Source organism: Hyperoodon ampullatus, assembly GCF_949752795.1.
Source record: "Hyperoodon ampullatus genome assembly, chromosome: 11".
Classification (NCBI taxonomy): Eukaryota; Metazoa; Chordata; class Mammalia; order Artiodactyla; family Ziphiidae; genus Hyperoodon; species Hyperoodon ampullatus.
In genome coordinates, this window is record NC_136924.1 from 42,417,336 (window position 1) to 42,443,780 (window position 26,445).

Here is a 26,445-nt window from a genome sequence, read left to right on the forward strand (position 1 = left end):
TGCCTGATCCCACACTTGGCTGGAAGCGATGTACCAAGTTGGCTCAGCAGGGTGGCGTTTGCACCGGTTTCAGATGTCGGGGCCCTCATTTCTCTGCACCTGCAGCGCTTTGCTGGACCCCATTAGTGCTCCTCCTGTTCTGTGGAGGCACCGTCTTCACGCGTGCCACACACACTAGCTGGGAGTCCTGGAGGGTGGTACTGGCCGGCTGGACTCCGTGCGCCCCCCAGCTGCACAGGGCCCGGCACGCCGGCATCTGCAGAGGGCTGCGTGACAGGTGAGGGGGGCCTGGCACCCCCGATCTGATTTACCTGGTGTCTTGTAGGGCACCTCTGTAAACACCTGCCAGACCTTGTTTCGGGGGAGGTTAACACGGCCCTGTCTCCCAGTCCTTGCTGCTGTGCCTCTTGGGGCTACATCTCACGTCTGGTTCAACAGACCAAGCTCTGTCCTGCTGGCTGGGGGCTGGGGGCTGTCCTCCCAGGTGCAGTCAGGCCCCGCCCTCCGGCGTGAAGGACGGATGGCGCCAGGCAGCTTCTTGGTCCTGGGGTCAGATTTGAATGTAAAACTTGAAAAGTTCTAAATTTATTAAAGGCTTTCTTTGGGGGCTGGAAATATGCAATAGATTTTCTATCCCTCTCAATTCTCTCTTAAAATTTAATGCTGCTGTAAAAATGATGGATAACAAGTTATTCCAGGAAAAATGATACTGAAAGACTCTTCTAACTGTTGAAGCAGAAGTGTAGACTTGGCGAGGAAATATATGTGACCCAGAAAACTCACAAGGAAATAGGAAATCATGTACTTTGTGGAAACCGCAACTGCATAAAGTTGTTCCAGGCTGCAGAAAACAGTTTTTATTCAAGGTATTGAAGTACTGAATCTATTTTGTGCCGTTGGCACCTTTATTAACATAGTAACATCATGCCTTTCTGGAGTTCATCGAGTAGCCTTTCCTACTTGGAACATCACAGAATCCCAGCAAATGAGCAGGAAAGACCAAACTTTAAGGCTTAAAGTCAGAAAGTTCCCATGTGACAGCCTGTGTCCATTACTCTCTCAAACCTTCCTTGGCCCCCTCAGTGTATCCTTCCAGAGAGTTCTGCCCACACGGTTTTGAACTGTGCGAGGCTGTGATTAAAGCCATGGATGGCAGGGCTTAGGACTGCCCCACCCGGACACAGTGATGGTGGCGGGAAGGCGACCTGACAACCAGAGCGCAGGCCGGCAGGAGGGAGGAGGACTTGTGTACAGACCAGACAGGCACTCAGACCCCACCGCAGCCTGAGAAGAGGTAGTGCAGGGCACACCGCCCTTTGTCCCTTGGTAGGCCTTGGGAACATCGTTCCATGGTAGGTTTTTTTTTTTTTTTTTTTTTTGCGGTACGCAGGCCTCTCACTGTTGCGGCCTCTCCCGTTGCGGAGCACAGGCTCCGGACGCACAGGCTCAGCGGCCATGACCGGACCGGGGCACAGACTCGTGTCCCCTGCATCGGCAGGCGGACTCTCAACCACTGCACCACCAGGGAAGCCTCATGGTAGGTTTTTTTAAAGAACATAGTATTAAAAGACAGCGATTCAGACTTGACTTCCTGACTGTTTCACACCAGAGCAGTGGGAGTGATGGTGCTGATGGTGTCGTGGTGCCAATGCCCTAGTACCTCCCAGACCAGGCATCCAGGCCAAGGTATGGCTTAAATGGAGCCCCAGGTACCCACTGACTGAGATGGCCCCGACTGGCTCTCGTGGTCACATTTGTATTCCCCTGACACGTGTCGCCATGTCTGTTAGGAGAACTTAGGGGAAGGCCTGGCCAGTTTCAGTGATTTCCAGTTGGAAGTGTCACCGTGACAACCCTGGAGGTGCTGGAAGCAGGCACTTTGTTAATTCTGAGTCTTGACCCTTCCCAGGCAACTCCACAGTCTTTTCTCTGGAGAGAAATAGGCTCATTCGGGAAATGTCTCTCATTGTTCCTAAGCTACATCCACTCAAGTGAATAATTTACCCTTTTCTGTAGGGTTGGAAGAGGAGATGCGCACAGCCTATCCAATACCGTCTCTTTACACACTGTGATGTTAGCTTCTTTAAGCTGCTCTCTGATAGCCGGTTTCTCAGAGAAGAGGCAGGATCCTATAAATGGTGCTGCCTCAGTTCTGTTGTCCTCTTGGTCCCGTAAATCTCAGAAACTCCATGCCACCTGGGCAGCTGTCCCACTACTTTCCTGCCTAACCACCTTCACCGGCACCTCTCTTGCCTGTCAGATAAAGCCCAGAAGCCTCAGGCTGGCAGTTAGGGATCTTTACCATGCAGCCCCATCCTATACTCCCAGTCCCCGTTCATCAAGACTCTGGGGCACATCTACTCCAGGTTAGGCCTGGGCCAGCCGGGGTAGCGGGAAAGCACAGACATGAGTGAGACACAACCCTTGCCACCTTAGAGCTCACCACCTGCTGGAGAAATTAGACTGAAGAGAGGAGGGCAGTCAAGAGCCCAGGTGCAAACCCAGGAGCTCGGGGGGGACTCCGATCCCTATATCACTTCCTGTGTGGGTCCGAGGCAGCCTTATAGCATGCTGAGCTTTAAATGTGGCATATCACATGATCCTCAGATCACCCAGAAATGCTGATAGACTATCCAAAGCAGACTTGTAAGTGCATGAAAGCTTGCAGGAAAGCAGGGTCATCCCAGAGGCCCAAGTGAAAATAGATGGGAGCGGGGAGGGGTTTTTTGCCAGTCTTCAGGCCTGAGTTTGAACAAACACTTGGAACAAGAGGTCGACCGTGTGCCCCTTACAGGTAGGGAGTGCAGAGCGAAGGCATTTAGGGAAGGCCATACTGAAATGCTATACTCTTGGACAAAGGATGAACTAGAAGGAAAAGAATCCATTTGCCAGCCTGGGAGACAACTGGGTGTACCTCTGTCTCAGCCTGGGCTCTCAGGTGGGGGTGAGGGAAAGGATGTTCCTCCCTGTTAACTTTTTACTCAGGGCCACATTTAGCATTTGAATTGACAAGAACTGAGCAATTAGCATAGAAAAATATTAAAGGCTATTAATATCAGTGGAATGCCTCACATAATTATAACTGGAGACTTTAATTTTTCTGTCTCAGTGATTGATAAAATAGGCCAAAAATCAGTAAAGATAAAGGAGATACAGAAATATCATCAGGCAACTTGCTTGAGCTCATTAATAATCCAACAACTAGGGATATCCAGCCACATTCTTTTCAAGTACACAGTGACCAATAACCACAATAGTTTATTTCCTGGGCCATAAAACAACTCTGAAAATGTAAAAGGATTGAAATTATACAGAGGATGTCATCCAACCATAATAGAATTAAGTTAGAAATCAATAAGAATGATGTCTACAATTCTCCAAATTTTTGACAATTAGGTAGCACACCACTAAAAAACCCTTGAGTCAAAGAAATCAGAGGGAAATCAGATAATATTTTAAACTGAATAAATAATAAAAATGTAACATTTGAATTTGTAGTATGCAGCTAAAGCAGTGCTTGGAGAGCTAACATATTCCTATAAATGCATACATCAGAAAAGAAGAAAGAGTTAAAATCAGTAATTTTAGTTTCCACCTTCAGAAGATAGAAAAAGAAGAGGGAATTAATTCCCAAGGAAGCAGAAGGAAGGAAATAACAATGAAAAGGGCAAAAATCAATAAAATAGAAAATGGGCAAGCAGTACAGGAAATCAACAAAATCAAAAGTTAGTTTAGGGCTTCCCTGGTGGCACAGTGGTTGAGAGTCTGGCTGTCGATGCAGGGGACACGGGTCCGTGCCCCGGTCTGGGAAGATCCCACATGCCGCAGAGTGGCTAGGCCCGTGAGCCATGGCCGCTGAGCCTGCGCGTCTGGTGCCTGTGCTCCGCAACGGGAGAGGCCACGGCAGTGAGAGGCCCGCGTACCGCCAAAAAAAAAAAAAAAAAGTTAGTTTAATAAAAAGTTTAGTAACACTGAAAAATCTCCAGCTAGGCTAATCAAGACCAAAAAAAAAAAAAAAAAAGAAAACAGAGAGAGGGGAAAAAAAAAAAGGACCAGTATCATGAATAAAGAGGGGCCACCACTACAGATCCTACAGATATTTAAAACTTAGCAAGGGAATATTATTCACAACTTGTAACAGTCAGTCAAGTTAACAACATAGAGGAAAAGGACAGATTCCTAAAGGATACAAATGATCAAACTTGGCACATGAAGAAATAAGAAGCCTGAAAAGCTCTGTATTCATTTAAGAAATGCCTTTCATAATTAAGAACCTTTCTGTAATGACAACTGCAGGCACAAATGACTTCACTGGTGAACTTTCAAATACTTAAGGAAGAAATAATACCAACCTTACACAGATTCAGAGCATAGAGGAAGAGAGGACACTTCTCAGCTCTTTTTATTAGCCTAACTGAGATACCAAAATGAGACAAGGATGTTATAATAAAAGAAAATTATAAACCAATACCTTAATTAACACAGTTGCAGAAATCTTTGACAGAGCATTAGCAAATCGAATCAAGTAAATTATAAAAATAACAGTACATCACGATCAAGGGGATTTATGTCAGGCATGCAAGGTTGGTTTAACATTCAAAAATAAATCAATGTAATTGATCCCAGTAACAGAATAAGGGGGAAAACTATAAGATCATGTCAAAAGATACCGAAAAAGCATTTGATAATTCAACACCCACTCATGAAGAGAACTCTCAGTAAACTGTAAATAGAAGGAAGCTTCCTCGATGATAAAAGGCATCCAGAAACTCTACAGCTTACATCACATTTAATGGTAAAGTTATCAAATACTTTCCCCCTAAGTTGAGAACAAGTCAAAGATATTTGCTCTCACCACTTCTATTCAATATTATATGTGAAGGTCTAGCCAGGACAATCAGGAATGAAAATGAAATAAAAATTATAATGATTGGGAAGTAAAAAATTAAACTGTCCTTATTGATTACATATGTAGAAAATCCTAGAGTCTGACAAAAAAAAAAAAAGAACAAGAACTAATAAAGATGCTGGATACAGGTTAATATGCAAAAATCAATTGTATATCTGTATATTAGCAATGAAAAATTAGAAGATGAAATTTAGAGACCAATATCATTTATACGAACATGAAATTCATAAAAATACAATTTTAACTACAGATACTTAAGATTTTTACGCTAAAAATTGCAAAGCATTGCTCAGAGAAGTTGAAATACTTGGTGAGATATACACCATGTTTATAAGTTGAAAGACTTAATATTAAGATATTAATTCTCTGCAAATTGATCTGTAGAGTCAATGCACTCCCAATCGTATTCTACCAAGCTTTTTTGTAGAAACTAACAAGTTTATTCTGAAATGTATATGGAAATACAAAGGACCTAAGATTGCAAAACTTACATTTTGTTAAAGAAGAACTAAGATGGAGGGCTTAAAGTCTCGATTTCAAGCTGTACCACAAAGCTGCAGTAATCCAGACGGTGTGATGTTGACGTAAGACTAAATAGTAGAATAATGGAACCAGGTGAAGTCCAGAAGAGTTAAGAGGCACACTGGGAGGAGGTATTTATTATACACATATTTGACAAAGGACTCCTATCCAGGGTATATAAAAATTCCTGTAGCTCAATATTACAAAGACAAATAGCTCAATTAAAAAAGTGGACAGAAGACTCAGACATTTCACAAAGTAGATGAATAGCCAATAAACACTTGAGAAAGTACTCAACATCATTAGTCATCAGAGAAATGCAAAGTAGACCACAGTGAGAGACCAGAATGGCTAAAGTTAAAAGAATTGACAGTGCTAAACATTGGCAAGTGTGTGAAATCTTATATATGGCTGGTGGAGTGTTAAATGGTAATGCCACTTGGGAAAAGTGGGAATTTCTTATAAAACTAAGCATACATCTGCCCTCTGATCCAAGAGCTCCATTCCCAGGTCTTTACACAAGAGAAATGAACATTTATGTTTGCACACACACACACACACACACACACACACACACCCCTTGTAGGAGAGTGATCAGAGCAGCTTTATTCATATTAGCCCAACACCTATCAGCAGGGGATGGGTAAACAAATTCATACAGTGTGATGCTTTTCAGCGACAATGGAATGAATCTCAAAGACACTGTGTTTGCCAGTGAAAGCCGAACACCAGAGTGCGGACCGTGTGAGTTCATTTATATGAGGTTTTGGAACTGGCGAAATGCATCAGCAGTGAGAGAGCTCCCAACCGTGGGTTTCCTGTGACTCCCCTGCAGGATGCCTGGGAAGGGTGCATTCTGTATTCATAGAGATGTTGGTTCCGCTGGTGCATTTACTTGTCGAAACTCATCAGGCAGTATTCTTAGGTTTCTGTATTTCTCCTTATGTAAATTCTACATCAGAAAAAGCTAATAAAAATTTTAAAATACTGGCTAGACATACTCAATTAAAAAAAAACTGTCCCTAAAACCGTAAAACAAAACAAAAACGGAGTCAACACATGAACCCAGAGTAAGTGGAACACTGAAGTCATATTTTTTAAATCTTTTGAGCTTGAGCTTCAATTTTGAGGCCTTACCAAGTGCTTGGGACAGAAGGAAACGCTCACCGCAGACAGTGAGGTGAAGGGGAGAGCGCTCTGAATAAATCAGTCACCCCCAGAGGGCTCTGTCCTCAGGGTCAGGCTGCTTCGCAATAGCTCCCGCCCTGCCCCAGGACCCTCGTGCCAAGCTGTGTGTGTGTGTGTGTGTGCACGCACCCGCGCGCGCCTGTTACCAGGGAGGGTTTAAGGACCCTCTGCGTAAGTTTGAAAGACAAAATATCACACTTTAGGGAGGACTGAGGATGTAGAGCAGTAAGAACCATCATACACACTGGAGGGGCCAGTCGGTGGGGAGTGTAAACTCGTAAAAAACACTTCAAAAAATCATTTGGCTTTTCCTAGGAAAGTTGAGGAGATGCATTCTTCTCCACCCAGGTATTCCACTCCTGGGTTATATGTACTCAGAGCTGCGCTGTCACTAGCCACACGCGGCCGTTTAGATGAATACTAGTTAGAATTTAAAGAACTGAAAAATTTAGTTCCCCAGCCCTATAGGCCAGCTTTCAAGTACTCAGGACCCCGCTGTGGCTGGCGGCTGCCGATTGGACAGCACAGACGTGAGACGTTCCCATCATTGCAGAATTCCACATGGCACGGTGGTTCTCAGAGTGTGGTCCTTGGGTCAGCAGCAGCAGCAGACATGCAGGTTGTTGGGCCCCGTCCCAAAGCTCCCCTGGATCAGATGTGCTGGCGGGGTGGGGCTCCGAGTGATTCTGGAGCACACAGCGGTTTGAGAACCAGTCATCTAGAGAGACTCTTACAAATGTGCATGAGGATTCCAGCAGTACTGATTTGTAATAGCCAGAAATGGAGATGAGCCTAAAGACCCATCGGCAGTAGTGTGGTTGAAGAAACTGTGGAGTGTCAGCGAGGCACGGGAAGTAATGATGGTCTGCAGCTGCATGAAGTGACAGGCATGTATTTCAGGGACGTAGTGTTGAATGAAATAAAAGTCCTCAAGCCATACATACCTTGTGCTACATTTATCTAAAATTCAGATCCAGAAGGAAACAAAGATAAAGGAAGGTGCAAAGATAAAGGAAGTCAAGGAAATGATAAACACACAGTTTGGGATACTGTTTACCTTTGAAGGGTTGGAATCTCAAGGAAAGGGCTGGGCTGGCTTTGGAGAAAGTTACCTAGTGAGAGGTTAGTTTTCTTCTTAAACAATGGATAGTAAGCCGAAGAATTCTTGTTCTGTTGGTATGCTTTTACTCCCATATATGTAAAAAATATTTGGTATTAACTCAATATTTAGTTAAATAATTTAAAAATAGTAAAATATCAAAGTATTTGGCTGGCCATGAATTGAGTTTTTCCAAAAAGTAAAATTGAGCACCAAAAATATTATTTTAAGTACCCACAGGTTCAATGAATATTTCATTCATGTAATCTTAAAGTATATTTGTCAGATTTTGTTTGAATTTTCCTTCTTAGCATTTTTTCCTCCTTTTGGGACATAAAAGGATTAGAAATAAAATGCTGGCCAAAGCTCTCCTGTTCAAACTCGAGCAGAAGCAAAATAGGAATGATAATATTAAGATTAAAAAGACTAAAGGAAATTGTATTGAGTTAATTAAAGACAGCCATTTTATTGTAGCAAAACAACATTAAATATATATGTCCTAAGTCATGGAGATAAGAAAACATAAAGCCAGAATCTGATAGAAAGATTACAGTTGTAATGGAGAATTTTAGTTCTTTCTTATCAGTGTATGAATTATCAAACAGAAAAAAAATAATGGCCAAGGATCTGAACAGTATAATTTTCATGGTCAAATTAATATTTATTCACCAGGAACCCAGAGATGGGAGAATAGCTGGACTCTGTTTAGAAAAGGTCACACCAACATCTGCATCCATGCACATGGATACACGTGCATCCTGCATCCACATACATGTGCGCTGGTGAATGTGCAAAGCAAAGGAATCTTCATTTAAACAGTGAAGTTAAAATCGTATTCCGGGTTAAAAATTTTCAGCCCACCAGTGCCCACTACATGCCTTGACTCAGTAGCCCGTGTGAAATATCTGATGACTGTGATGTGTCCATTGAGCCCCGTGCCGTCAGCTGTGTGAGCAGCACGGGGTCCAGGCCAGGGGGTTGATCAGTGTTCCTGTTCCTGCAAATTAGAAGGGTAGCCCCTAACTGTGTAGAGGGAACATGGGGTCTCTTTGTATTATTTCTTGCAACTGAATGTGGATCTACGGTTATCTCGGCAAAAGGTTCAATGAGAAAACAACAATGTAGGCCCTTGTCCCTCTGTACCGCTAGTATATATGCAGTAATATTTGTACGAGGGGTAATGTTATCCAGCGCCCACCGCAGGTGAGCCGTCAGCCAGTAGTGACTGACCCGTAAGCTGGTAAGAAAGGTGGGCAGCCAGCAGGGAGGTGAGGACAGGGCTGCAGCAGGTCAAAAGCAGGGCCCAGGAAGGATGCATACAAGGGCTATTTGTTGTTCTCTTGCCAACTACACAGGCTCTTCCCTGTTGGCCCAGGAACCATCTGAAAGTTAAGCTGGAGAAAATAGAAAATGCTGTATCCACGGGACCTATCCGTTGTAGCACTGTTTGTAACGGTGAAAGGCCCGGAGCCCCACAGATGTCTGTCAGCACAGGGCTGGTTGACTAAACTGACACTCCCAGGGGTTGGTGCACCCCACAGGGGTGAGGAGGTATGAGGGGGCTTTCTGCGCATGGCTGGGGGCGTCTTGGCTATGCTGTTTACTGGGAGGGGCAAGGCACAGACAGCATGCGTGGGTGCCCTCACTTACTTGTTGGTTGGTTGGTTGGTTGGGAGTGTATGAGCAGACACACAGACACACACAGACGGACAGACACACACACACCTTTTCCTGAGTGCGCACATGTTTACTTATATTACAAACAAAAGTCAGTGAAAGGGTAACCCAGAACCTAGTGGAAAAGGTGCGATCTTGGTGGGGAGGATGGGTGGTGTGGAGAGACAGGGATGCAGCCCGACTTCTCCAAATGCACCTTGTTTGAGGTTCTTACTGTGGAATCATGTGTTGCTTTTCATAAGTATAAAACTAAACTAAACCTAAGCAAGTGGGCCTTAAAAAGCAAGCACAAAATTAAAAGGTAAAAAATGAACCTAAGGGCTTCCCTGGTGGCGCAGTGGTTGAGAGTCCGCCTGCCGATGCAGGGGGCACGGGTTCGTGCCCCAGTCCGGGAAGATCCCACATGCCGCGGAGCGGCTAGGCCCATGAGCCATGGCCGCTGAGCCTGCGCATCCGGAGCCTGTGCTCCGCAACGGGAGAGGCCACAGCAGTGAGAGGCCCGTGTACCACAAAAAAAAACAAAAACAAGCAAACAAAAAAGAACCTAACTCTATATTGAGCTGGTGGCCTAATCACACAGAGCAAAATTACTTTGAATAGACTTCTGAGCGATTTGCATGTACAGTCCTAGTAGCATATATTTCAAGCACAAAAAGAATTGCAAAAAATTTTAAAAACTCTACTCAGTAATCATATTTTTAGTAATAACATTAGTGCTGTCTTGAAACTATTGTTTATATACACACATTACACATAAATACATACATTAGGGTAAAGCAAATAAGTAATTATGATAATGTTATAGGAACTAAGATTTTTAACCTAAAAGAGAATCAAGCATAAAATCAAAGAAGGAAAAACGCTATAATCTTAAATATGATTTAAGACTCAGTATGAACCTGTGATATATTCTTCTCTTTAAAAGAAATAAAATCACATCTTCTAGCTTCCTCCACTGAAAACTATTGGGTCCAGTGATCAACCCAGTGTAAATGAGCACCCTGTGGAGTCTCCATACCATTTTCCGTGAAAAGGAACCAGGGCTCCTTAGGAAAAGGTGCAGTCCCAGGTCTAGGGCAGGAAATGTTCAAGATGATTCTGGAGCATCTCATCATAAAGAAAGCAAGGGGCCTCTCAGAGACTTCTGGGTTCACGTCAGAAGCCCAATTTAAAGGGGTCAGAAATGGGAAAATTGAACATCAGGAAGAATTATGAAGGCAGTGGATTAAAGTAAACCAAATATGTTAAAGTCTATGAATTCATCATGATTTCTAAATTAAACCCTCACCAGCTCGCCTTTGAAGGTTGCTAGGGCATCACCTGATAAACAAAAGGAACGATTCAAGCAAGTATTGTGCTTTTCTGGTAATCAAATAGTTTTTGAGGAGAAGTTATTCCTTACAGAAAAAAAAAACATATAAATGCAGAGGGAAGGAAAGAATCACATTGTCACCCTAATGATTTAACAGCTTAAGGACTCTCACCAATGGCTTTGAAAATCTTCAGAGGTGGTTGGCAGGGAACTTTCTAACGCATGGATCCGTCTGGCAAAACCTGGACCCGCTAATCAATCATAGTGTCGTGAAGGAGAGACGCAGAAGCCACGAGCCTCCTGGTGGGAAGCATGCAGGGTGCGCTGCTCCGTCAATTCCTGCAAAACAGAATTGCATCCGACTCCGCCCCAGCTTCAGGGTCTAAGTCCAAGCTCACAGGACATGCTGGGGAAGGGGACATAGGCGCCACTCGCCAGCCAGAGCCCGAGTGGGAAACACCCACAGAACAGGTGACCTGCTTTTCATGGATGACTTGTGATGGCGGGGATTTCTTAGAATATCCCCACAGCCTGTGGGCAGCGTGGGGATCGGGTAAGAGGTGAAACAGGTTTGGCCACGTGATCGTTGTGGACCCTGAAGAATGGGTACATGGGCTCCTTTATTCTGTGCTTTCTAGTTTGGGGAGTTTTTGAAAAGTCTTATTATAAAATGTTTTTAGAAATCACTCTGCAGGCCTGGCCTGGGGGAGGGAGTTTGAAAGGAACAAGGCCTGAAAGGATGTAGAGTAGTCCTTTTGTCATGGCGGCAGGACCACTGGACACAACACGGGGACAGTCGCATTGTGTCAGACTCTTTCTTATTTCTTAGTTTGCTGCGGTGTCTGTGTAATTTTTCTTGTTTTAGCTCACAGGAAATTCTTTTCTCTGTTGTCAATGTTTTCTGCTAAATCTGGGCATTCCCTAGAGAATGACTATTAGGTGAATGTGGATTCTTTTTGTTCAAATTAGTTTCAAAGAAATAACCATCCCAGTCACAGCCTTATTTACAAGGGGGCTGATTTAAATCTTGACTCAAGGATGTTCAGTCATCGGGAAGCAACAAGCTTCATCCGTAACTTGGAACTTGCTCGTGGCCTTCATTCATTCACTCGGTATTTTGATCATTTTCCAAATACCGGCTGTGTGTGGAAACACTGCGCTAGCTGCTGGGGGACACCCAGGCAAAGGGCAGGCAGGTCCTCGTCCCCAGAAGCTCACAACCAAGTGGTTCTCAGATTTCACTTTGTGTGACAGCCTCTTGGGAGCTGGTTAAGAACGAAGGGTTCAGGCTTGTGACCAGGAGATTGAGATTCTGCTTCTGCTTCATGCTGAGAGTGGACATGTGTTGGTGCATCTGAGTCTCATCCACCCGACGGGCCCCAAGGCACATCTGATGCCAAGCACTGAGCTGGCATGAAGGGCACAGGTGACGTGAGGCCCAGCCCCTGCCTGCAGGGAGCTCCACGTCAGCCGGGGGTGTCTGGGGACCAGCCAAGCTCGCGCCCTCTCGTTTCAGACAGTATCATCCGGTGGAGGGTGTGCGTGGCCCCCGTGAACCTCCACCACCACCGTCTGCCTCCCGCGTACTCCCCTGGCTGAGTAACTTTGGGGAATGCCAGTCAAGGAGATGGAAAAGCTAACATTTTGGCTCAAGTCAATGTCCTTTGTTGCTTTGTTGTAGCAAATGAGTGATCTTGCCCCTGTCCAGGTAGACACGGGGCCTGCAGGGGCCTACAGGCCGCGAGTTCCTCTGCTCTCAGAATCCTCCTCGTTCGTTTACTACCAGAATGAGACTTTACAGAGAACTGCTCGTGAGGCTGATGGCCGTGTGGGTGAGTGGACAGAGGCAGGCATCCAGAAACGACCCTCCTGGGAGTGGACTCGTGGCCCTCGGCCCCTCGGGGTCCTGCCCTCGCAGTGCAAACCCTGGAGCCTGTCCCGACATCCGAGGCCTGAGAAGGTGTCTGGCTCAGCCCTCCCTTTCCATCGAGAAGCCTGAGGTTCGTTTGGAGCTAAGCTGTCTGTCTGTCTTTAACAAGTTTCACACTTGTGCTCACCATGAGATACGCAGCAGGGTGTCGGCCTCATTCTCTGACACTGTCCGGGTGCAGGGCTTTGTGCTGTGCACCTAGACATGTCACCCTGGCCTTCCCGGAGCTCTCCCCGAGAGTAGACACGCGCTCTGTGCTCCTAGACGAGCACTTGGCAGCCGAGGCAGCACGGGAGCTGGGACCAGGTCAGCTGCCCTCTTCAGGGGGGCAGAGGGGTCCCCGTGGGCCGGTGTCTGCGCAGAGGTCAGGGGTACAGGAGCGGGCTGCACACGCGTGTCCTGGTGTATTGTGGGGACATGGCGCTGAGCACAGGAGGGAGGCTGCACAGCCCTCCGAGTCAGCCAAGAGAGGCCACAGGGGAGGCGGCCGGGAAGGTGCGGGCAGAGGCAGGGGCCTTTGAGGCCTTGAGAGCTGGGAGGAGCCTCAGGAGAGAGTCGGGGAGGAGGCCAGGGCTGGAGCTGCAGCGGAGACGGGGGCGGTAAGGGGGGGACCCAGCTCCCGAGCACACGCTCGCCACACAGGCAGGGTGTGCCACTTGAGCTCTCCTGGTACCAGCCTGTGGACGGGCACGTGTGCAGGCCTGCCTGTCCAGCGAAGGGAAGTGCTGCCCCGTCCTCGCAGGGCTGTGGACGGACAGTTGGCTTGTTCACCGGGAGCTGCAGCTCACTCACTCGCTCTGACCTTTCTGCTCTCTCGGCTCAGGCTGGTCTACAGAGAGAATCAAAGCTTTGAGTTATTAACCGGTGTGATGTCATTTCTTACTTCAAAGAAAACATAATCAGGACCCACAGCAGGATCTTCTTCCTGTTAATTTGCCAGGAACATCCTTGACAAACGTTAAACAACAGTAGGGATTATCAGGTTGGACAGGGTAGCAAAAACGCCTGTAAGGTGGTGCCCATAGCCCAGACCGCGATTCATGTCTCACAGAGATGCCAGGCCATCAGGGATGCAATGTTTAAATTTGGGAAATGGGAGGGGCTGTAAGAAGGACAGCTGAGGTTAGTGACAGTGTGGTGCTGGCTCTGGCCCCTGCAGTTCTCCGGAACTTGCATAATTCATGAAGTTTTGACAGAGCAGCATTCAAAGGATGCCTTTGATTTCATCCATAAAGGAGCCAGGCATGTGCAGGCAACGCAACACTTGTGATGTGAACTTGTGGTGCGAGCCCCCCCTCGCCTGATGTCTCTCGGAGGTGACGAGCGGCCTGTGCTCTGGGGGGGCCGAGTGGCACACAGTCTGCTCCAAGCGCACGTGCTGGGGGAATGTGTGTCTGTCCTGAGGCCTGTGCCAACATATTTAAATCAAAGCCATTGTTTGTTTGGCCCTTAACTGGTTTTCGCTGGTGTGCCTTGTCTGCATTTAAGGATCAACTTCTCCCTTATGGCTCTGTGAGCCGTAGGAGCTTGTTGTTTCTCTTGTTGATGAACTGAATATCTAAACCAAGCAACTGTTCGTCAGTTAAAAGGACCTAGCAACACAGCACTGGAGAATGCCTTTCAGAATTGAAGATGGATCATGATCTGGGTGATGGTTAATTTTGTGTGTCAACCAGGCTGGGCCACGATACCCAGCTATTTGGTCAAATATTATTCTGGATGTTTCTGTGAAGGTGTTGCTGGATGAGATTAACATTTAAATTGGTGGACTCTGAATAAAGCAGATTGCCCTCCATCACATGGGTGGGCCTCCTCTAATCAGCTGAAGGCCTGAATGAAACAAAGGACAACTTCCCCTGAGCAAGAAGCAATTCTGCCTCCAGAAGGCCTTTGCAGTTCAACTGCAGCGTCAGCTCTTCCCTGGGCCTGCAGCCTGCTGGGCTTCCGCAGCAGATTTTGGACTCTCCAAGCTTCTATAGTCAGTCTCTTTATACATATGTATGTACGTGTGTGTGTGTGTGTGTATGTATATATACACATATATATGTATATATATATATAAATGTGTGTGTCCTGTTGTTCCAACACACATACATCCTTTTGGTGCTGTTTTTCCAGAGAACCCTGATACATCATCAACAAAGGAATAAACATTTATTAGGAATGTAAAAAAATATTTCAGCATTCTTTGTTATCTTATGCTTTTTCCAGCTTTAAAATGTTCGTTTCAGTTGGGAATTGCTGACACATCAGAGCGACAGCAGGTGGGTCACCTCCCTTTCCCAGACCAGCCTTCCCTGTTGGATGAACATCCAACCAGTGACTCCCGGAATGAATTGGACTGGCCGTGACCTTTGTCATTTACCCATTTGGAGTGTTCTCAGACATGGACAGACACATGCCTGAATTATCTGGCAAGAGATAATAGATCAGTCACTCTGAGGCCGGCTGGATGAGCACCAGCTCATTTATGCCTCAGGATTTGGCTGCATAATGAAATGTGATTTACAGTTCCATTACCAGCCCAGGCCCCAAACATGAGGGCGTTGGTGTGAATTTTAAGATGGCCGTGCTCTGCATTCCTGGTAGGTAATTGTGTAATGCACTGGCCTGGTGATGAATATTTCAAAGGAAATCATAGCAAAGATTTTGCTTGCACAGCTGAAGTTGGTGCACTCGGATCTGCACAAAAAATGGGAAACAATTCCTGTCGTTTGAATGGCCTCAGAAATCCATCTACATAAATACATGTACATAGGAAAATCTCCTGTGCCAGAAGGCCATTCGATTTTATTTCAGTGCCAAAAATTATAAGCAAAGTTTAATGATGCGATTAAAGGTGAAAAATTGTTCCTTTTATCACAATTTCTCTATTATAAAAGATAGAAGGAAAGCTGTTTCTTTGCCTGATTGCCTACTTTTTGAAAAGTGTACGCCGTATGTAAGTCATTTGCATTTAGTTAATCGTGTAGTCATTTCAAACTTTCATTTTGTCATTTTATAAGCAAAACTAGATCCACTGTGGAACCTGACATGCAGTTTGAAGAAAAGTCTTGTTAGGAGCGCCCGGGTTTATCTTCCGCCTCTGGCCAGCAGCTGGAGGAGAGGGGAGAGGCCGGTTGCCCCGGGGACAGCTCTTCTGCATTAAGTTCTCATCCTCTGAGCTTCTCTCAAAAATCAAGCCTTCTCTGTAAGAGTGTAAACATGCCAACAGCCCCGCTGGTTTAAGGGCAGAGGAAAGAGTCTCAGAGGAAGGTCAAAGGGAAGGCGGAGGGCAGTTAGGGGCTGCCCCCTGCCCCCTGTGCTTGTGGCCCTGGGAGGAGACATGAGCAGGGGTTGCCCAAGGTCATGGAGGTCAGAAGCCACCCGAGGCCACAGTCTGAGTGACAGCGAGGTGGCTGGGGCCAGACAGATGCGCCAGACTGGGCTGGAGCCACAGGAATTAGTGGTCCCTCACCCAGTGACCCCAGAAAAGACCATTGCAATTTAGTCCCCAGTCTGTTTCTTTTATTTTAATTATAAAAAGCCTTAAAAAAAAAACTTTATTGGAGTGTAGTTGATTTAAAATGTTGTTAGTTTCTGCTGTACAGCAAAGTGAATCAGTTACACATATACATATATCCACTCTTTTTTAGATTCTTTTCCCATATAGGTCATTTCAGAGTACTGAGTAGAGTTCCCTGTGCTGTACAGTAGGTTCTTATTAGTTACCTAAATTTTAAAAAGTCTTAAGTATACAGAAAGTGTAGCTAATAATCCAGTGAATGCCTGTGTACTTACTACACAGCTCTGTCAAATCTGACAGTTCGTTTTTCATTTTTGTTTCAGATCATTTTACTTATTTAAAAATTAAATTTCACATTTGTCATTGAAGCTTCCTTCCTTATTCTCCAGAGGTAGCCACTACATTGAAATTGGTTTTTATAATTTCTAAACATGCTTTTTTTTCATTTTCACCACATACATATATATCTATAAACAATATTTATGATCTTGATGATATTCTGAAACTTTCTATAAATGGCATCACACTTAAATATTCTTTTGTGACCTGCTTCTTGTATTCAACTTTATATTTTAATGCTTATTCATGTTGATGGATGTAGCTGTATTTCATTTATTTTCACTCTTTATAGTTTCACACTCTGTGAATATGTTATAATTTATCCAATCTCCTGTTGAAAGACATTTGAGTTGTTTCTAAGTTTTTTGCAGTTACAAACAGCGCTCAATCCTAACGTTCTTATTTGTGTCTCCTTATACCCTGATGTAAGAGATGCTGTGTTTAGGACAGGACTTTTCTGGGTTACAGGATGCAAACATCTCGATATTACCAGGCTCTTCACAGCAGTTGCATCCCCCCACCCCTCCGCCCAGCATGCGCAGAATTCCTTTCAGCCCACATCCTCTCCTATACTCTGCAGTCCTCACAATTTCTAGGCTTTGCCCATTTGAAAAACAAGAACTGACATCTTTCTTTTACCTGTCTTGCTCTGCACATCCCTGATTACCAGTGAGTATGAGCAGCTTTTCCTATTTTTGCTGACCACTCGAGGTCTGTTCACATCCTTGGCCCATTTTTTTAATTAGGTAGTTTGTCTTTTTCTTATTGATTCTTAGGAGGATTAAAAAATATGTGTGTGCGGGCTTCCCTGGTGGCACGGTGGTTGAGAATCTGCCTGCCAATGCAGGGGATACGGGTTCGTGCCCCGGTCCGGGAAGATCCCACATGCCGCGGAGTGGCTAGGCCTGTGAGCCATGGCCACTGAGCCTGCGCGTCCGGAGCCTGTGCTCCGCAATGGGAGAGGCCACAGCAGTGAGAGGCCCGCGTACCGCAAAAAAAACCAAAAAAACAAAAACCAACAACAAAAAAATATGTGTGTGTGTGTGTGTGTATATATGTATATATATACACACACACACACATATATATATATACTGGATACTGGATACAGTCCTTTGTCAGCCATATATGCACTGCAGATATCCTTTGCTAGTCTGTGCCTTATACATTTACCTTAATTATAGTGCCTTTGTCAAACATAAGTTTTAAATTTTTGTGTTGTCAAATTTACTGATTTTTTAAAAAATTGATGCCTGTGCTCTTAAGGTTTTGCCTTTGCAGGTTGCTTTGTAATCCACCTTGAATTGGAGCTTATGTATGGCATGACGTAGGGACCTAATTTTACTTTCTCCATGTGGATAGCCAGTTATTTCAGTATCATTTATCAAATAATCCACCCTTCCCCAGCTGGTCTGCCTACCCTGTCTGCCAAAGACAAATACCCACATTACCACAGGCCTGTGCCTGGGGTCTCTGCTCCCCTGGCCCACCTGTCCTAGGCCCAGATCACATGGTCTTCATCAGTCTCACAAAATGTCTTGAGAGTGGATGTAAATCCTCCCCTTATCTGTCCATCTGTGGGGTTGTCTTGCTATTCTTGGCCCTTTGCCCTTCAACATCAACTTTAGAATATGCTTCATGTTCCACAAAAAAACATGGTTGGAATTTTTATTAGAAATACATTGATTTATAAATTATAATGGAAGGCAGTTGACATCTTTTCAGGTTTGAAATTTTTGTCCATTAACCTGGTGTATCTTCCTGTTTATTAGGTTTTCTTTGATATCTTTCAGAGAACTTGAGCATCTCTCCCACAGCTGTCTTGCATTTATTTGGTGTGATGCATTCTTGGGTGCTTCCACCTCTCCCCCAGGGAAAATCCTACAGGGATGGGCCCCACACACCCAAAGGCTGCCTACCTGCCTGCAGTCCTGGCCTGTCAGGGTGTCCTTTCCTCTCCTCTGTCTGCCCTGGGAGGGGCTCTGAGTGCCGGGGGTCCCCTGCAGTGACGTGGGCATCCATCATCCTGCTGCCTTCTCTTTGGAGCGGGGTTTGGGTTTGCTGTCTGGTTTGCTAGACACAGTTGATTGGAGGTAATAAAAATCTTAAGACCTGAGATTTCAGATGTCTGATCCGACTGGAATGGGATTGGGGCTTTTAAATGGTCATTTTCAAGTGCATCTGGGGTCTTATGTGAGTTGTCTTTTCCTCAGCTAGAGAGATTTATGATTTTTTAAAAATGGCGTTCATTATAGGACCGGTGTTTCTCTTTGACCCCCAGAATTCCCAGCCTCAGAGTCTCGAGGGGTGAGCATTTTAGGAGGAGACTATGCTAACAGGCTTGTTCTTCAGAGGTGATGGGCCGCCACGGAGGCAGAAGGCCTACTTGTCGTCCTGGTGTACTGCTGAGTGGCCTTTCCAGCTCTCTGGCCTCCTTTCCCTCCCAAGTCGTCTGGAGCCTGGGGAGATGGGAGATAAGGATTTTCAGCCTGGGCCCTGTGCGGTGGCGGCTGGAAGGCCTGGACTGGAGGGTCAGGCACCTCCCTAGAGCCTGCTCTGAAATGGCCGCAGCACTGTGCTTCCCAGGGGGTCGGCGCCGTGGTCATCCAGCAGTGGCCCCTTCCCAGGGGGCTTCCCGAAGGCTCATCCTCTTCCCTTGGAGAGCTCTCTGTGTGCTCGCCGGCTCCTCCCTGGGCTTGTTTGGAAATGGCTGGCCCACGTGGCTGGTTTTGCACCAGTCGGGAAGGTCCCAATTGCATGTGCCAGATCCCAAAGATGACGGAGATCCCCGTCCTGAGTGGGCACGGGTGGTGGGCCCTGTGATGTGTGGGCGTCCGCTGCAGAGAGCCTGCCTCCTAGGCTTGTCTCATCTGGGCAGCTGATGGTGATGTTTATTGTCCAGGTTAAGCTTCATTAAAGCAGAAGCCCAGTTTCCATTAGGATATGAAATTTTTATTTATTAAATTGCTATTTTAATATAATTTACCAAGTCATCGAAGACAAATAATCCACTTAAGCGAAGCTGTAAAACTCCATTTTCCCCGAATGCTGTGTTCCTGTGAACGCGTGGCTTATACTGCACTCCGCTCGCCAGCTGGGGGTACCTTATGGGGACGCAGGATTCACAGCCCAACCTCTTGAATTCAGAGTGAGAATGGGTCCCAGGGCTGGCCTGAGGCTGGCCTCTGCACTCCCTGGTTAAATAAAGGTTGTTAAGCAAATTAAGAGGCCCCTCCATCACAGGATATAGCGAAGGCTGCTGGTGTATTTTTCAAAAACATAACTGCAAAGGAAGAGAGACTATCATATAGGAGAAATCTCGAGAAAATGTAAATCGAGAGAGATAAGGGAGCAACAACATCAAAGCAGGCCTTCACCCAGGGGCACCTGCCAGTTAATTTCCAGGGCCTTCTGCCTGGTTGTAATGAGCCTCAGGCAGGAGACAAACCTGGAGCCTGTCCAGGGACTGAACAGGTGCTGCTGTTCGCCTTTCTTGGCCTTGGACATGGAAGTTAAGGAAAAAGGAAGGAAAACACCTCCCTTCGGAATATCTAACCACAGTCCTGCATTCACATGAGTTTGGAGTCCCAATTCATATTACTTTTCTGACAAAATTTCAAACTGAAAATTTAGTTGAAAGTAGTCTTGGGATAATAGTGCCTTTAGGCTCTGGCAGAAGCAAGCACAAAGTATTTTTTTCCCCAAAGAAAACCATTTTTGATACACGCCTCAAACAATTCCAACAGATAAAAGTTCCAAGGAACATGTGGACGAAAAATTAATAGTCAATCTAAGAAAGAAATGGAGAATTTTATTCGAGCCAACCTGAGGATAATAACCTGGGAGACAGTCTTTCAGAAAGCTCTGAGGACTATTCCTCCTGTTAGAGGCTAAAGCACAGCTATATACATTTTCGAGAGAAGGAGTAATACTCCATCAAATGACGTATTGACAGATTACATAGTCCAGATCTGCACGTACCAGGCGAGTAGTAGGTCATCCTGACCCCTTACAGGATTAAGAAATATTATCTCCTAAGGAGTTACCTTGCTGGTGCCAGGAGAAAATTGCTCTCTGTGACGGAGCAGGCATGCCCGTGTCCTTTGGGAGGTCTGGTTCATGTGTAGCGTAGGTGCACAGTGCACACTAAAGAAGGGTAGTGGCCCAGACTGGCAGAGAGAATTTTATGTTAAAACATTTCTTGTCCTGCCTTAAAAATAATTTTATTTCATCAAACATAAGCTCCAAGAGGGGGAAAATCACTAAAGTACAAGGAAGCAGGCCACTAAGAGCAAGACTCAGCAGAGAAAACAGCTGTAAGAAAGAGATCTACAAAGACTACAGACTTTAAAGTTACCTGAGATGTGCTAGAAAATAAGTTTAACATGTTTAAAGTGATAAAAAGGAACATAGTGAATGAAAAAGAAGGAGGAAAGGGAAACTCATAATTTACAAAGCAGGTCTGAGAAAAGAAGCAAGTTTCGAACTTAATGGGTGAGTTAAACAGGAATTGTAATACAGTTGAAGAGATGACTAGTAAATTAGAGGAAAGATTTGAAGAAAGTAATTCTCCCAGACAAACAAAGAGATGGAACATATAAAAAGAGAGGTTAAGTGAAATGGAGAGCAGAGTGAGAAGACCTCACACCTGCCTAACCTGGGTTCTGAGAAAATGCAGAGAATGGCAGGGGGCAGGTGGATATTTGATAGGAAATAATGGATGACAGTTTTCCAAAACTGATGAAAGCAACCCATTCTCAGGATATCTCTAGCAGAATAAGTATTATAAAGAAAATGCAAAACATCCAAGACAAAGAGGGTATCTCAAAAGCAGCCAGAAAGAAAAGTGTGATTTCCTACAAGGGAATGACAAATAGATTGATAACATTAAAGTGGAGGCCAAAAGATGTCATTTTTAACATCTTTATAAGTAATAACCAACAGTTCTATCTTTCAGGAATGAGAATGAAGTAAAGACATTTTTAGACGACAACTGAAAGGGTTTACTGCCAAAAGACCTCTCATTAGAGGATCTTCTAAAGGTTGCATTTCAAGGATAATGATTTTAGAAGAAATGTCTAGATGCTGCAAATGCAGCAGAGGCTCAAAGAAAAATAGAATATTATGAGCAACCTTGAAAACTTAGGTGGCAAATTCCTACAAAAAAAAGTTTTCAAAAATTTTAAGAAGTCTGAAGTGTTTTATAATCATATGGAAATTGAATCAGGAATACAGACCTTTCTACAAAGAAGACATCATGCCCAGCCCATTTCTAGCCAACTTTCGAAGGACAGGTATCCCAGTCTCATACAGACTCTGAGAAGAGGAGGAGGAAAGAGACAAACACAACCTTGATGATTAAAGTAGACAAGGATGGTTCTAGAAGGGAACATGAGAGGCCAGTTTTCTGTAAGTGTGAGAGCAGAAATCCTAAATGAAAGATCAGCAAACAGGGCCCAGCTGTGATTAAAAAAATATAACGTACTGTGACCAAATTGAGTTTACCGGGGATGCAAGGTTGGTTCAACATTAAAGAAACTCTGATACTAATGTAATTCACCACATTCACAGATTAAAGGAAAACAATCATATTGTCTCAGTTGATTCAGGAAAAGCATCTGATGAAATTCTGTAACCATCCATAAGAACTCTAGTAAATTAGGAATAGGAGGGCACTGTCCTAACCAGCTACACGTTATCTACACAAAGTTCTAGTGCAAAACAGCTTCCTTCTCCGGCACGAAAGGGGCAAAGCAGCGGTCAGGTTGCTGTTAAGTCAAGAAGCAGATGCATGAGGGAAGGGATGTGGGAACAGATGTATATGTATGACTGATTCACTTTGTTATAAAGCAGAAACTAATAAAAAAAAAAAAGTTGGTAGGAAACCTTAAAAAAAATTAAAAAAAAAAGAATACCATTAAAAAAATAATGAAGTAATCTGAATAAAGTAAGAACTTTAGTTCATAAAAAAAAAAAAAGAAGCAGAAGGCAAGGACTCCGCCACACTGCGGCAGTTCTGCTCGATGTGCCAATGCAAGTTCAGCCAGCACAGGGCAGTGGGATGCAGAAGCACACTCCCGTCTCTGGCTTTTCTCCTCAGCACCCTCTAACACTCCAGGCAGTGAGACCTACCAGTGACCTCCGTGTGGCTAAACCCAGTGGTCAGTCACCCCCCCGGGCTCGTGTTACCTGACCCTCTGGCAGCACCTCACACTCCTCCCAGCTCCCTGCTCGGTCCGTTAGGCCCTCAGTGTAAACTTGTGGCCTGGACCGTGGGGCCATCCTCTTGCACTTGTAACAGGGAAGAGCCAATTCTGACTCCATGTTGCATCTGTTTCTTTTACTTTAACCTTTGCTTTCCGCTGCTTTTGTTCACTAAAAGGATACTGTCTCTACATAATGGCCTGCCTCGGGAACCCTGCCCCCTGAATGTTAAACCAAAGTGCCTTTGTTCAGGGGAACATCTGGACCCTGTTCCACCTGTGGATGGCTGGCTATAAGAAAGAAGAAATCAACACATCCCCTCCCTGAGGCTGGCCATTATTCCAGGCGATATTTGCAAAACTTATTGTCTTTTCAGTTTACTTCTCATCTCCTCCTCCTCTCTGTGCTATACAAGAAACTGGCATCCAAACCCGATAAGATGGTTTTACTAAGACACTAGTCCGCCGTCTCCTCGGTCTGCTGGCTTTCCAAATGAAGTCCTATTCCCCGCCTCAGCACCTCGTCTCCGATTTATTGGCCTGTCGTGCGGCGAGCAGAGCCAGCTTGGACTCGGTAACACACCCTGGACTCATCTGTCCCACTGCCTGCCTGACGGCTCCACTCGGGTGCCTAGCAGGTGCATGTCCACAGGACAGACTCACAACCTTCCCATCAACACACTTTCTCCCGCACCCTTTCCCACGAACCTTTCCTCCTCTTAGGAAATGGCAGCTTCCTCTTTGCGCTTGTTCAGGCCAGGGATGTTGGTGTTATCCTTGGTTCCTCTTTCTCTCCTACCCCATAGGTCCCGCATTCATCCACGTGTTTTGTTGGCTCAGCCGTCAAACCGTCTAGCATCTGACCTCTTTTCACAGCTGTGCTGAACCCCTTGTCCCGACTCACTAACAAGTTGGGATTTTATGATTTCCATGGTCTCCTATCCCGTCTCCCTGGGTCTGCCTCTCCCCACCCTGCCCACCGCCAGGTCTGTCCTGGCAGCGCAGGGAGCAGCGAGGAGGGGTGCAGGTGGCCACTCGGGGGGAACGCAGCATCCTCGCTGCCCCACGCTTCCGGTCAGCGTCGTTTCCGGGCAGTGCCCAGGCCGGACACCTGCTCTGCTCTTGCCTTTCATTCAGGGCTGAGTGATCGGCCTCTGTGGAGAAAACGGGTCCCTTCTCATGGGGTGTGTAGAATGGGGGCCCCTCAGACTGGCCTTTTATCGTTGCTGCCCATCATCCATGCAAGAAAGCAAACGAGCACCTGGTCGCCGGGCACGTCCGCTGTGTCCCGCTGCCCGATTAGAGAGAAAATTGTCCTTATTTTAATGAGATGAGAATTAGAAACGAAGGCCTTGAGTGAAAAAGCGAGCAAGCCGGCCCCGCTCCGTGTTCCCGCCGGCCTGTCTGGGCTGCACGCTGACCTTCTTGGCTGTTCTCTCTTGCAGTCGGAACCCGAGGGCTTCGCACATTTCCACTTGTACGTGTGTGCTGCTTTTCTCGTGAGATGGAGGAAAGAAATACTGGGAGAAAGAGATTTTCAAGTAAGTAAATGCCTTTTCAGAAGAACCCAAGTGTGATTTCCTGCTGGGAGAGAGGTGTATTAGATTTAGTTCACAGGGTTATTTGTGGAGGAGCTTGGAGACAGGCTGCCTGTGGTCACTGCTGACCTGCTGCCTGAGACTCCATGGCCGAGGGCACAGATCACATGGGGCCTGGGCTCTGCCGACACTGGCCTTATTAAACGTGCTGTCGTGGACTCCAGGAGATACCCCCTGAGCCGGCCGGTGTGTGTCCTCATCAGAATGGCCCCGGGAGCTCCTGGGAGTCTCGTGACAGCCGTGGGGAGTGGGGCGTTAGGGAAGGGGCTGGCCACGTGATCACATGGCCTGGCTGCCCGGCACTTGGTAGCTGTGTGACCCAGGGGTGGTTGCTTAGCCTCTCTGAGCCACGTTTCCTCAGCGGTTCCGTGGGAGAGCTACACCCGCCCCCATCCATCAGAGGCTCTGTGCTCGACCCAGGGGCTCCAGGTGGGCCAAGCCCCCGCCCTGTCCCCGCCCCCAGGTGTGCCTTGTGCGGTGGTACTGTGGGCGGTGTTGACCCCTGGGAGGGCGGGCCGCCTGGGGTGCAGTGAGGAGACACCAGCGGAGGGGACCAGGGACCAGGGACCAGGCTCTGCCCCTCACTGGCTGGGGCTCACTCTGGCTGCTTCACCTCCTCGAGCCCCTCATCTTTCAGGTGAGGGGACAGGGAAGGAGGCCCTGTTGTCCCAGGCCACAGTGTGGTGACACTGGGCAGCTCGCTTGGCCCGTGGTCCCTCAGCTCCCGTGCTTGTCAGACGCTCTGAGGACCCTGCTCCACCCTCCGAGGGCCGTGGGGAGCCACCCAGCCCTGCCGCAGCGCCCAGGCGCTTTCCATCTCGGCTACCAGGAGACGGTGGACGGGGAGGGCCTCTGCCCGGGCCAGCAGAGCCCAGCGCCCAGCCTGCCCCGCCCCGAGGTGCTAGATGGGGAGACCTCGTCCCTTTTCTCATCCCGGCTCCTGCCCTTGCTGTCAGCACAGGCCCGGCCGTGCCCGCGGGAGCCGCGCTGTAGGAGCCTGGCTCCAGGGCGGCCTTCGCCCCCGCCCTGCCTCTTCCCACCTCCGGTTGCTGTCTGTGAACTGGGGAGAAGGCAGCCTCCTGCCCTGCCCCCTTGGGCTCATGGGAGGCCTGCGGCCCCCCCGGGTCACGCTGCGTCGGGCACGTGGTGGTGCCGAGAGAGCCCGGCGCCGGCCTGCGTCGCCAAGTGAGGGGGGGTGACTGCGGGTGGCCACCGGGCCGTTGGTTGGAAGGGAGAAGGGCCCCGCCTCCCTGGTGACCAGGGCCAGTGTCCACATCTGCGCCCGGCCAGCTCTCACCTGGACGACAGGTGATGCAGGTGCCCGAGTCCCCCAGGCTGACGGTGGCTCAGGTGTCGCTGCCTCAGTTACGCTGGGGCTTCTCTGGTTGGGGAAACGGTTCTGGGAGGCCCCAGCCAGACATCACTGCCCTCGCAGGGCCCGCACCTGGTGGGGGGCAGTGGTTCGGAAAGGGTGTAGGGAGTGCACTGAGCCCAAGGCTCGTCATTGTCCCAGGAACCGCTCGTGACCCCCAACGCTGCGTGGCCCCTGAGCCTCGCATGCCCGAGAAATAGCCCTTGCCCGCCGGCGTGCATCCCGGCTGGGGACAGGAACCTGAAGCTGGGAATGACCTCGTGCAAAGGGTCCTGCCCTGCGTTTCTTCCTGCTGCTCCGGAAACAGGGACGGTGCTGCCAGGGTCCAGGGCCACTGGGAGCAGCCCTGGATGCAAGGGTCCCTGAGCTGGGTGGGAGGAGGTGCCCACGGGTGGGTGGTGCTGGGCCGCCCCGCTCGGCCTTCCTGTCTTCCCGTCCCACGCGCAGGAGCCTGTGGAGGGCTGCCCAGGGCTCTGCAGTGTGGCCGCCCCGCCTGACGTGACTGCGTCCCTGGTGGCCTTGGAAGACGTGAAGACCAGCCCCTTGCCCATCACTCGCTCTCGTGTTGCTGTCTGGCCAGAGACGCTGCCCTGTTGTAACTGGAGGGCGCTCCTAGGCGGCTGCTAAGAACGCTTTGCTGGCCTCCTCAGGGCCCTGCTCTCTTAAGTCAAGGCTCACTGAGGCCAGGGGACAAGCGCAGCGCAGCAGCCGGTGCGCCAGACCTCGGAGGAGCCATGAGGTTGATTCTCCCCCAAACTCAGGATGGACTCAGGCCTAGATGTCATGGGCTT

The 26,445-nt window shown here is 47.3% G+C and overlaps 1 protein-coding gene across 6 annotated transcripts in view; it reads left to right on the forward strand.

Moving 5' to 3' along the window:
• TBC1D22A (TBC1 domain family member 22A) overlaps positions 1-26,445 on the forward strand; it is a gene marked incomplete at its 5' end in the record, with an annotated part of 316,544 nt that overhangs the window by 258,046 nt on the left and 32,053 nt on the right. For 5 of the 6 annotated variants that reach the window (XM_079715580.1, XM_079715578.1, XM_079715575.1 and 2 more), the window contains one exon: positions 24,130-24,225. The exons of the other annotated variant lie outside the window; for it this stretch is intronic. In XM_079715580.1, coding sequence (XP_079571706.1) covers positions 24,130-24,225 — 96 coding nt within the window. The remainder of the gene's footprint in view (positions 1-24,129; positions 24,226-26,445) is intronic. 6 annotated transcript variants of the gene reach the window in all.